Source organism: Talpa occidentalis, unplaced genomic scaffold (genome assembly GCF_014898055.3).
Source record: "Talpa occidentalis isolate TD23 unplaced genomic scaffold, MPIMG_talOcc4v2.1 talOcc4.14, whole genome shotgun sequence".
Taxonomy (NCBI): domain Eukaryota; kingdom Metazoa; phylum Chordata; class Mammalia; order Eulipotyphla; family Talpidae; genus Talpa; species Talpa occidentalis.
In genome coordinates this window covers 57,558,894-57,571,975 of record NW_023601433.1, presented here as the reverse complement: position 1 = coordinate 57,571,975, position 13,082 = coordinate 57,558,894, and the positions used below count along the sequence as shown (strand labels likewise).

General features: G+C 35.8%; 1 protein-coding gene across 1 annotated transcript in view; it reads right to left on the bottom strand.

The window, feature by feature from the left end:
* Positions 1–13,082, bottom strand: part of TAF3 (TATA-box binding protein associated factor 3) — a 168,669-nt gene that overhangs the window by 42,324 nt on the left and 113,263 nt on the right. The window contains exon 3 of the mRNA XM_054695074.1: positions 6,438–8,266. Coding sequence (XP_054551049.1) covers positions 6,438–8,266 — 1,829 coding nt within the window. The remainder of the gene's footprint in view (positions 1–6,437; positions 8,267–13,082) is intronic.

The window sequence follows — 13,082 nt, the reverse complement described above, 5'->3', positions numbered from 1 at the left end:
AGAAATTGAGGTTGCCTTCACTTCCATGCAACTACACTGACTGGGTTCTTGATGCGGTATTAACTGGTTTGGCAGGACAAAAGAATCAAGACTTGGTTTATTTACGACTTACTATAAAAGAAAGTTAAGTTATACAATATGTAAAAAGTGAGCAGGAAAAATGGAGATACATTTTATATGTCATATAAAAAATGTATTAAATGTGCCACAAAGACATGCTTAGTAAATTTGTTGAGTTAATGAGTGAATTCAGTCAGAACCTATTACCTTAGCTCAAAGTTTTACCTACAAGTCAGATGACCACATCACCCAAACTGAGATACTTTAGTGAGCAAAAGCAGAGCTATCATTTATACCATATGACAGATATAAACTGGGCTTGTTCCAGGTAAACCAGGGCATATGGTAACCCTACCTAAAAATATTTAAATACCTTTAATTCTTAGAGGAAGCTATATCAGACTTATTTTAAAGATAAAAATTCAAGTAAGTGTAGAAAAAGCTTCATAAAATTCAATTAAGTGTAGAAAAAGATTCATAAGGATGCTAATACACAGAAAGTACAATTTCTAAATAAAAATTTTTTACTAGACTTTTGCTTATACGAACTTTATCCAATTGCCTACCAAAATAAAAATAGAGCCATTCCCTATAATAATTTCTCAAGCACATGTCTCAGAAATCAGTAAACTAAATAACAATTACTCTAATTACTTGAACAATACTACTAATGCTATCTTTTAATGGTATGAAGACAAATTCTGGGGACAACATGAGCTTTTAAGGGTTAAAATAAAAGAACAGCACTTTAGTGATGCTAAGAATTGGGACACGCAGAAGAGCATTTACAGTGGATTACTAAGCTTCCCAATTCACCAAAGAGGCAAGTCCAGTAATATAAGACTCCTTTGTAGCTAACTAAAAATACATTGTCAGTGGATTTGTCCAGTTTTATGTATAAGCAATACTTCTTTCACCTGAACTAATACTAGTAGTCATATAAGCCCCTTATTGCCATGTGCTGCATTTTTTTTGCTAATCTTCAAGGATTTAGCTTCTTTGCCACATACCTCAGGGCACCAACTGATAAAGCTCTAACTCTCCATTTTTCCAGGACACCAGCAGTGCGGCCTTGCAAAAAATGAAAATCGCTCAAGAGATTTAAAGGGGAAATTTATTTTTAAAATCCTGACTTGAAGCAAAGAGGTGGATTTTTAAAAAGCTTATCTATAAAGAATCAGTTTAAATTTAAATTCTATCTTGGAACTCTTTCATGCATTCCAGCTTTAAAGTTTATCTCCTGACAGGGACTTTCTGCAAAGGTAATGGGCAGCTTTGTCAATATAATCTGGCCAAGTTTTTATTTTCTATTTTTTTAATGTTAAACTTCTTTCATTAAAAAAAAAAGTCCTAGGTAGGGTAGCAACAAGTTTAGTCATCAAATTTAGATTCTCATCTGTGCTAATATATTAGAAAAATAATCAGAAATAGTATTGATGAAAAGCCGAATTAAATAACCTAACAATTAGGATGCTGAACTATATGATGACTGGTAATCATATTGTGGTCTTTCTTAGCAATTAAGATCTTTACATTATTGCCATTTAGAAACATAGTCTAATAAAATACTAATCAATTGTTTAAAATATCAAAAAGACAAAAAGAAGCCCTACAGTTGTGGTGAAGTATAACAAGCAGAACTTTGCAAGGACAACTAACAACTCCGATTTTCGATTTTTCGTTCAGCACTCAAAAGAGTTAATTCACATGAAGATTTGGAGATGACCTTAGCTAAACATCTATGAATTCAAATGTACATTAAGTTACTGCTTTCTTCTCAGAACAAACTGTTTTAAGAAACAGAAAGCAGAAATTACTGCTTTTTACTGGGTTATTTTATTACTGAAAACCCTTCATCTCACTAATCATGAGAGCTGATGAGAAAAGACTGGAAATAAGGCTGTATTACTTTAAATAGAAGAGAAAAATGATTAAAAAAAAAACAACAACCAACACTTTTGTTAAAGGCATAAGCCAGTAAGACTACAATTCTTTGGAGAACCAACTAAGGTCAATAAAAAATTATTCGGGGCAAATGCTAAGGGTTGGGGATAGATTAAAGAAACATTAACCACTTTAATTGTTCTGATTAGAAATCATTAAAGTTTCCAGAACCTCCACTGCCAGGTTTTTAAAACATGGCAGTTGAACAGGAGCTCTCTAAGGTGTCTTCAAGGACTAAATGTTTTAAAATCATGATGTCACCTTAGTCTAGAATGTCAGGCCATTCTTACCCCTCTCATCAGCAGTTCATCTGGTGCGACTGGCCTGAGAAGGCATTTTTGGGTAATAAAGACTACAGACTCCTCTTAGGAAGACCTGGGAAGTCACTGTTCTTCCACTCACTTGCCACATGCAGGAAGTTACTCATCTTTCCATGCAGTTTTCTCGGCTGTCAAATAAGGGCAATAGCACCAAACCCTCAGGGCTATTGAGAGAATGAAAAGAATCAAAGCTAGTTCTGGCCAGGTCTGGCACTGTATACACTAAGTGGCAGTTGCTAAACAGCCTTATCTTGTGGGTTGATTCATTCAATAGTCACGTTAGCTCAAATAAAACAATTCATCAATAGGATAAAAATTTGTGGAATCCTTTGTAGAATTTATGAGTTTCCATTTTAAACAAAACTCAATTGTTGGATGAGTTGATTATCAACAGTATTGGTTATACTGTGAATAGTGACAGTCATCTACTCATCTTAAAGAACACAAACTTCTTCATTGAGTATCTTCTACGAGAAGGCAGGAAACTATTGTTTTCAAGCACAGGTAAACCATACTTTTTATTCATGCTGTCTCTTCCCAGTACTGAATAGGAGGAAGAGTCAGAGGGAAGGAAGTAGAGGGTCAGAGAGGTTAGAAGAGGTTGATAAATAACTAATAAGTGGTAGAACTGGAATTTAAATCCAAGTCAGTCTGCTTGCCAAGGCCCAAGCTCTTCATGGGCCAGTGTGGCCTATCTGTCTACAGGTTGTGGTGATATTATTTTGAAAGTCTACCATGATCATACTCAAGTATGAGCATAAAAACATATTCCAAGACTGACAGATGGATTTGGCTTTAAGGTTATAAGTTCAAGCATTCAATTCCATTAACATCAGGAGAGCTTTTCTTGTCTGCTCCCCCTACAATAATCCTTCTTCCAAAAAAACACTCAAAAATACCAAAAGTAAATTTTAATTAAAATAGTCCTGTAACATTCACCTAAACCCCACAGATCCAGGGTTTAAAATAAATTAAATCATGCAATACATTGACACACACACAAAAATTTAACAAAAAATTTTCTATTGTAAAATGAATAATTATTTTAAAATGCATTAACTGTTAGGTTTGTTACTGCCAAAGCTATAATGGTTATGTTTGTGAGTGTTCAATAAAATAACAGAAGTAAAATCTTCTGATGGAACATCAGTGAGTTAGGTGCCTTGTGTACATTATTTCACTTAATACATTTTTAATTTATTGTAGGAATGTACAGTCGCTAAAAACATCAATTATATTGTAGCATCACATAGCCTGGGCTGAAATTGTGGCTTTGGTTCAGTCACATGCCAGGTATGTGATCTTGGGCAAGTTTATTAATCTCTCTCTGTTTCTCATCCTAAAGTGATGATAGCTACTGCATCCACCTCACAGACTTGTGGTAAGAAATTAAACATATAACATAGTATTTAGCACAGTGTTCAGCATATAATAATTACTCAATAAATGTTAACTATTGTTTTGCTGTTTTTAAAGAAGTGTTGTCACAAGCCTCACTTTAGAAGATGAAGTACCTAAAGGACAAGAAACTAAAAAATTAACTCTTGACTCTTAACTTAAATCTGCTGAATTCCAAACCCCAAGGCTGCTTTTATCTACCATGCAGAGTTCCATTTTGTTAATGGTATCTTCATTTGTTCTTCCATTGGTAAATGCATGCATGCTGCTAAAAAGTTGATAGGTAAGTAAATATTGGGTGGTTTTCTGTTTTTTAATTAAAAAAAAAAATGAAGAAAGACCGAGACTGTGGTTCCCATTCTTTTTGACTAGAGACATTTTCTTGGGGCAACTTAGATATGACTCATTTTTATTTGCCCTTATTTTACTTCTGTGGATATGTAAGAAAATTTTTAGACCATCTGTAACCCAATTTCAGGTTCCATTAACTCATAATGGCTTGATATTTATCAACCCCACTTGATAAGTAGGGTTGAAAAAAGAGAAGTCAATGTTTAAGTTACTATCTTAATTTCTATTCCTTGTCCACAGCATTTCCATGAGTTGCACAAGCCTTTATTCCTCCCTGTCATCATAATAGGTTAAAATTTAAATAAATGCCAAGAAAAAAGAAATAATTTTAAAACACTAACGAGAGCTGACTCAGCCTGTCATATAAAGGCCCAATGAAGTAACAATCTCTAGGTAGCCTACATTTTATGGGTTGATTCACAATGGAATAATAAAAGTTGCCACCACCATATCTATTATTGAGCATTTATTTATGCATCAGATACAGTACAAAGCACAGCTCAGTGGCATCTCATTTAATCTTCACATAAGCAGCTTGCTCAATTTCACATAGCTAAAAGTTAGGTTTAACCCTACAGACAATATCATTTACTTTTGAAGATATGTTACCTGACTTATAAATCTTTATCTCTTGTCATTTATCTGATGCATAACCCATCAGAATTGACACAGGACTTGTATTTTCCTGTTAGGTAAAATTAGCACAAATTGCCATGAACCTTTATCTCCAACCAGGGTGCTCTGAGGGACATTTCTTCCCTAAAGAAGGAAGGTGATGAGAAAAAGCATGGACTGGTCAGACAAATCTTTTTGTTAGGCTTTACTTAAATTCATAAGGGTTCTTGAAACAACTCCCTTGACTTTCCAAAGTTAAGATGGTGATGAAAACAACAGTACTTTGTTTGATTTTGCTGAGAGTTCAGCTGTCAAGTTACTAAGTATATGATAGGTAAGGGACACCTTGCTACCAGGCAAGATCTTCAGGAGTAAAGGAAATTTGAGGTATAACTGCAAATACATGACTGGGGTCCTGCTGTTTGTGTGACCTAAATCTCGGAAAAGTCAATTTTTCAGGTTCAATTTCTCATCCATAATGTTGAAAACAATACCTGCCGGACCTATGTTGCAGGTGTGTTAGGAGGAGAAAATAAGCTATGTGGGAGGTTCTTAAAATCTGCCTACATAAGAATAACAATGATAAAATGCTTTTTTTAAACGAAAATAAGAACTGAATTTATGTCTTGCTAATTTGACAGTGTTTAGAATTTCCATTCTAAATGCTTTAGGATATCCAAGGGTGACAGAGAGAAAGAGCTGGGCAGAAAAACATGAGCATTGCCATCATTGCTTCTCAACTAAACTAATTTTTCTAGTTAGGCTTTGAATTAAAAAACAATGCAAATGTATAACTTGTAGCAGTCAAATTGCAGTCATATTTTATTATTGGAAAAAAAGGTTATTATGTCTATCTTTGAGCCAAACTCAAAGAGTCTGCTGCTAGAAGGCAGGGAAAGAATCATTGAGGATCTCTATGTATGGTACCAGGAATACCTAGTCACTAAAAATTTTCAGAAGAAATTTTCAAATCACCCAGCTAACCACTGTAATCCAAAGAACTACGGACTAAGGAGAAAAGCCATAAAAGCAGAAGTCACCTCCAGGCCTGAAGGATAGAGGTCCTAGTTTCTATAACCTGTAGGATAAATATTAGTTTCGTGGGCTGTACTCTACAAAAGTCTGACTGACTGACACCGTAAAACATTTGGAATTGTTTTCTGCCCACCAACCAGGCTGCCGGATCAGCTTAGATACTCAGAAACATGTCCTAATCTTATTAAAGCATAAAACAGAAGGATAAGAGATGCTAAGAACGTTGCAGTCATACCCTTGAATCCTTGCAAAAATGGCTCACCAAAAAGAAAAGCAAGTCAGTAAGGAAGGACTCCATGGGACCCATTATTTTAAAATATTGCCGTAATTTTGCAAGCTCTTAGAAAAATGGATCCTGACTTTTCTTGAGTGTCTAATATTCAGATACAAGAGAGTATGTAGGAGACCTGATAATTATAAAAATATTCATTGTATGATTACAGATTTTAAAAACTGCTAGAGATTTGTATGGTTAAGAGAGAGTGTATCTAGCCTACTTCCTCTGAGGCTTTGGATTTTTAACATTTTCCACTGTGTAGGGGACTTGATTACAAGTTTATGGTTTAGAATTTAAATTTTGTAACCACATTACATATTTCCAGTTAAGGTATTGGTGACTGGCATCCAAAATACTGATATAAGTGTTGGCTCTGTTTACCTGTATTTTTCAATAGGGCTTTGTTCAGATAGTGATGAAAATGATAAACTGCTTACTTTTTCATGCTTGTGTTTCTCCTTTTCTTTTTCTCTCTTCTCTCTTTCTCTTTTCTCTTTCTCCCTTTCCTTCTCCTTCTTCTCCTTTTCCTTTTCCTTCTCTTTCTTTTTCTTCTTTTCTTTTTTGTCCTTTTTCCTTTCTTTCTCCTTAGGTTTCTCTTTTTCTTCAAATAATTTTTCAGGAAGCATTGGTGATAAAGAAGGTAATATGGATGGAACTCTCACGGCTGCAGCAGGGGTAAACAAAGGCAAGGCCATTTCCTTTGGAGGCAACACCAGGGGGGCTGGTGGGATTTTGATCTTTTCTTCTCTACCTCGATCTTTCACTTTTTCTTTGTCTCTCTTATCTTTATCTTTTTTGCCTTTTTCTCTATCTTTCTTCTTATCTTTATGCTTCTCTTTCTCCTTTCTCACAATTCCATCTTTCAATCTCACTTTGGCATCAACATCTTCAAATTCTTTTATTTTAAACTTATAGGGATCTGATTCTTCATCTTTAAGAAATTCCTTCCATGGATGCTTGCTTTCCTTGCTGGTTTCCTTTTCTTTCTCTTTTTCTTTCAACTTATCCTTCTCTTTATTTTTTTCCTTACTTTTGTCTCTTTCCCTTTCCTTATCTCTCTGCTTTTCTTTCTTTTTCATTTTGGTCTTCAGTTCCTTTTTCAACTTCTTTTTGACTTCCACTGATGAAGGCAATTTGTTTTTCTCCTCATACACCTTGGGGAGAGGTTCGGGAGTGGGAGGAGAAACTGAAGGAGAAGAGAGATATGGGAAGTTGGGAGGCATATTTGAAGGTGCACCCAATTTTGCTTTACGTACAACCTCATCAATGGAGGCATCCATTGTCCATGAATTGTCAGAACTTGAAGTGCCACCTGAAAGAGGCAGAGGAGTGGATCCTGACTTAGGGAAATTGTTGGAGGAAGTAGAAGCTTTTGGAGTAGTACATTCTGAACCTGAAATTCTCTTAGGGCTGGTAAAAATGTCTCCTTCAGATTCTGATCCAGAAGAAAATTCAAAAGGATCTGGCTCCCTTTCAGCACAAGCACGCGCAATCACAGCATCTATAGAGTCATCAATTGTCTTATCAGTCACAACAGCCTTTTTCAGCTGGTTTTCACTGTTCAGTTTGCCAGCTTCAGGAGGAGTTTGTATTTGTTTTACCTGAATGGTCTCTTTACTAATTTTTTCACTTATTGTGGTTGAAGGAGTCCTGTTTGGTGTTTCAGGTCTGATGGGTACTTGGGGTATATGAGATAAAACCTTGGGACTTTTGGGACTTTTAGGGCTCTTCGAACGTCCAGGTGATTTCTTTTCTTTGGATATAGTTTTTGGTGACCGAATAGGACTTCCGACCATTGCTGGTGACTGAGTAGTTTTAGGTGATTTAGTCTTCTGTCCTGGAGAACTAGTTTTAGTCTTTGTTTTAGGTGTAAATGATTTTGCATCTAATGGTTTTGCAGTTGGCATTTGTGATTTTGCAACTGGAGCTAACATTGGTGGTTCTGGCGATGGAGGTGCTAGGTCTGCATTGTCCTGTACATGTACTGGAGAAAGCATTGGGGGAATCTTTTGGGTATTTATTGAGCTAAGCGGTTCTCGAGCTTCCAATAATACTATGTCCAAGGCATCCCCTTTAGTGTTTAACAGTCGTGGTCGCTTCATGGCAGGCATTTCTTCAGCTTCAGGACTATCCAAAGGTCTCTTACCCAAGAAATTCTCATCATTAATAATTTCCTCCTCCTCCAATTCATCATCTTCTTCCAAGGGAACTTGCATGGCTTCTGCTGATGTACCTCCATCAGTGGGCACCTGCTCCTCTTCTTCCTCTGGTAAAAGAAGAAAAAAGAACTGTTACTGGAATATAGTCAAACTTAGTAAATAAAAACAATAAATCAAATGTGATTTCTATGGGAGAAAAGAAAGTTACTGACAATACTGAAACTACAGACAATGTTTGGGGAGTAAAGAGTAAGTTTTCAAGGGTCTCCCAAATTGTCATGCCATCAGCCAGTAGATATGCATATTGATTGCTTTCCTTTCAAGTGGCCTGGCCCTACTTTCAGGATCTGGAGTTTTGCTAAGCATTTTCTGATTACCTTCTACTTCTTTAATTATATCTTTATTTAACCCAACTTAAATACACCTTCTAAAAATCAAGTAGGTTTTCATATGACTAGTATCCTCAGAAATGACAGAAAGTAATACATTTTTTCTTTAGGCCTTGTATAATACATTTTAATTCTGGAAGTTTAGAGACTACAAGTTTCCAACTTGAACACAATTAATATAATTTTTACATCTTCCATTTTGCTTGCTTGATTTCAGCAATTTTGAGAGGTAGTATGTGTAGTAAAATACATGTCGGCTTAGGCATTAGAAACACAGTGTTTCAGCTAAAGTCCTGGCTCTACAGAGCAATAGTGCTTGGACAATTTCTTAGCCTCGTTGAGCTGGTTTCTTGATCTTTTGAAAGGGGCTAATGCTACTTGTCCTACCTACTTGACTAAATTGCTGCAAGATCAAATTATTTTTTTCTACACATATTAACTAAGCATATACTATGCATGATGAATAGTGATAAAGGCTGAAAAGCTACAGGAATAAATTTTTTAAAAATCATGACTAAAAGAGCTTACAGCTTAGCAGGAGGTATAATATATGCATAAATACAGATATGGAAAGTGATTAGTACCATAAGATAAAGTGCTATTTGGTGTTTAAAAGAAAAAACAGATTACTGTAATATCAAAGACCTGGGGAAAACTTTACCATGCAGTATTTGTGGTATCTGGAGATTGGAAGTGGGGAAAGCCAGGATGAAGGAACAGGTGACAAAGAAATGGAAGTAGAACATTAAGAAGTATGCAAGAACCAGGGAATCATTTGTCTGGAATGTGGGGCAAGCTGGGGTACTAAGTTGAGTAAGTTTCATCCAAATCCAGAAAAACATGAGCTTTATTTTACTGGAAATTTATAGTGGAAATTTTTAGACAAAGAAGAGCAGGGTATATATTAGCAAAAATATTTTAGCAGGAACATAAACAATGAATGCATGGGAGGTAACAGATACTAATAGAGAGGTAGGGGTTACTGACATGATGTAGGTAAGCAAGAATAAGGGTCTAAACTAGAATAATGGCAACGAATAGAAGCAATACAGGTAATTAATATTTTGAAGACCAAATGAGTAGAATCTGATAAATGATTAGGTATAACAGTAAAAGAAGGAATTAAACAAAATTCCAAGGCTTTGTGCCATGGTGAGAAATGCAGTAACAAACAGAAATAGGTAATAAAGATATAAAGAAGAAATACTGGCTCAATCAGAAGACAGAGTATGATGAACAATCAATGATTTCTAATAGGCAGATGAAAATATTCTAAAATTCAGAAGAGAGGATAGGGAGAGATCTTTTTTGATATCATCGAAATCAAAATGGCTGATATGAACAAGAGAGAAATAAGAAGTAGTCAGCTTCAGATAGTTTGAGGAATATCTATATATAAAGATAAGAGGAAAAAGAACTAAAGAAATACAAGGAGAATTAAACGATGTCAAAGAGATCAGATCTTTCCATGACACATTTTCTTAGTAATTAGAAATGACCTTGCTCTCCTTTGAACTGTATTCTCCTGATTATACAAGCAACTAAGAAAGCCTACAAGTTTTTTACTGTCTCTTTATAGGAAAAATTCACCAACTTCTATCCTAGACCTACCATACAAGGATAATTTGAATACTTCAGTTTGCCCCTATCTTTATCACAATGAGAACACAGACTTGAAATCTGTTCAATTGCTAACAGGTAAACCTATAAAAAATTAGAAGACAGCTTTAGCATATTCTCCACGTGAATAAAATGAAACATTTTAGAATGTTTCTAAATATGTCATATTTCTAAATTCCCAAGAATCTTCTCCTACCTCCATAAGTCTGTAAGTCCCAATAATGCCAAAGCAGGAAGAATGGTTTGGCTTAGGCAGTGAAACTGGCCTTAAGAATATGTTAAATATGCCTGTTTTTGCAACTCTGGAGGCTGATCATAATCTAGACCAGTTCTGAGTCTGTGAGTCTCCTAGAGAGGGCCACAGGAGGATGTACTGGGAGAGCAGAGGTAATATAATTAATAAAAATATAAGCATCCCCTAGAAAGGGAACTCCTAGGACTACTAGTAAGACATTTCTGGGTCATAACAGGTATTAGACCTGTGTTATATAGCTAGAACAACTTGAAAATGTGGGTTTTCTATACAGTGGAAGACTGTACTATTTTATGAGTGTGCAATTCTATCAAATTGGGACTGGGAAGAATATCAGATAAGCCTTTGAACTAAAGGAAGTATGGGGCCTCCCCTGGTGGCGCAGTGGTTGAGCGCTGGGTTGCGAGGCTGCCTGCAGCCTCTGCAGCACCAGTTCAATCCCCGGCCACCAGTGAGGGTCCCACAAAAAAAATAATTAAAAATTTTTAAAAAAATGAACTGAAGGAAGTATGTCAGGCTGGCTTAGGAAAAATTACTACTGTCCTGTGGTATTTAGAAAACATCGATTCATTGGCATTTAGAGTTCAAGTACTTAAGAAAAGCATCAAAAAATTAATAGTGGTTGTTCATGTTTAAGTTAAAAAAATTAACATACAATTTGATTTAGTGCAGGTCTCCACAAATTAAGAGGAGTTATTCTACTTTGTTGTTTTATTTTTATGTGGCTTAGAGGAACATAAATGAATTATAAAACTAAACATTACAAATGTTGATTGTAGAATAGTTAAAAACACAAATTCTTCTTATAGTTAGTATTTTTTTTTTAAGATTTATTTATTTATTTATACAAGCACTGGGTACAGTTAGAAGCGCGGGAGGGTGAGAGAATTCACCAGAGCCAGAGTGGGGAGCAGAATAGGCAGAGTGATGAAATACACTGCTGAGGGGAGCAGCGGGCAGCAGGAGAGGTCTGCACGCCATGTGGGACCCTCGCCCAGAGGCCGGGGATCCCACCGGCGCTGCAGAGGCTGCAGACAGCTTCACAGCCCAGCGCTCAACCGCTGCACCACCAGTGGAGGCCCTTATAGTTACTATTTTAATTTATAATTACTTTTTTTACATTTAGAGATTCTGTAAGAAAGCTTCAACTGCAGCATCAAGATTAATCAAAATAAAAATTCTGTTGATAGAGAATGCCTTAAATTTCAATAAGAATAGGAAAAGTGTTCTTGGGGTGGAGGAAAAGGGTAAACTATTAAATAGTCATCCTATGACTTATCTTATTCCAATTAGAAGTGATCTGATACATATTAGAGTATAAAAAATCGTCATGTAAAGCATAAAGTATAAAATGAATGAATTCCGGTGAGACTACCACTTAACTTCAGAAACAGAACATTAGCAACATCATTGAAAACTCACTTGGTTCCCTTCTTTTTTTTTTTCCCCAAGATTTATCTATTCATGCATACAAGAGCTGGGGTACAGGTCATAGATGTGGGGGGGTGAGAGGATTCACCAGAGACAAGAGCAGGGAACAGAACAGGCAGACTGACTGAATGAAATACACTGCTGAGGGGAGCAGCGGGTGAGACAGAAGGGATCTGCTGCACCATGTGGGTTGCTCCCTGGCCGGCTGGCAATCAAACTCATGCTGCAGAGGCTGCGGATCCCTTCATAGTGCGGTGCTTAACCACCAGGGAGGACTTACTCAGTTCCCTTCTAACTTAGCCTGTGCTCTCTCCACTCCCACCCCACACCCAGGTAACAGTTACTGTTTCCTTTATTTTTTACCATATATAGGCACATGTAGTTTATCTGTTTTTGAACTTCATAAGTTATGCTGCAATATCCCTCAACTTTGCTCACCCAACATTGTCTGAGCTTCAGCTTTGTTGACACTAGTAGTTTCAGTTCATTCATTTTTCCTATTGTAAAAACGAACCACACATATTAGTCCATCTCCTGGTATGAAAGTTTTCCACTTGAATGAATGACTTTTATTTTAAAAATATTACAAAATACAAACAAATGGATATAGTTGATATAGCTTATGTTTGCTGCAACACAGACTTAATTGATGATTGTATACAATTCCAGATTCTTATAAAATGATTTTAATTCTATATTCTGGGAGTTTGGAACAAGATAAATATATGATGGCTATTGAATGGTTTATACTTTTTCACTACCCCAAGCCCCACCTGAAGGCTAATTTCATTTTGATAACATTTGAAAGGCAATAAAGATTGTGTGTGCATGTGCATTTGTACGTGTATAATAAGCATCATTACGAAGAGCTATAAAATACTCTAAGAGTGTCTTAGCATTTTTCTATATTTATTCATAAAAAGAGTTTTACTATAAAGTAGCATATAATTTGATTAACAGAAGTTTAACATACAAGATATTTGATCTTGATTTGTTATTACATAAATGTGCAAAGTAGTAAAAATATCACAAGCTCTTGTACTTACCACACCTGAGAAGAAACCTGGTACTGTCAAAAAGTGAAGAAGGATGTAAGAAAATGGTACTTCATTAAAAAAAGTTTTCTGAAAGGCAAATTGCTTTTTCAGAGTTCATACAGTAAACTAAGTTTTACTTCAGATTAAAAAAAATCACAAACTGAGCCACCCCTGGTGGCGTAGGTGGTTGAGC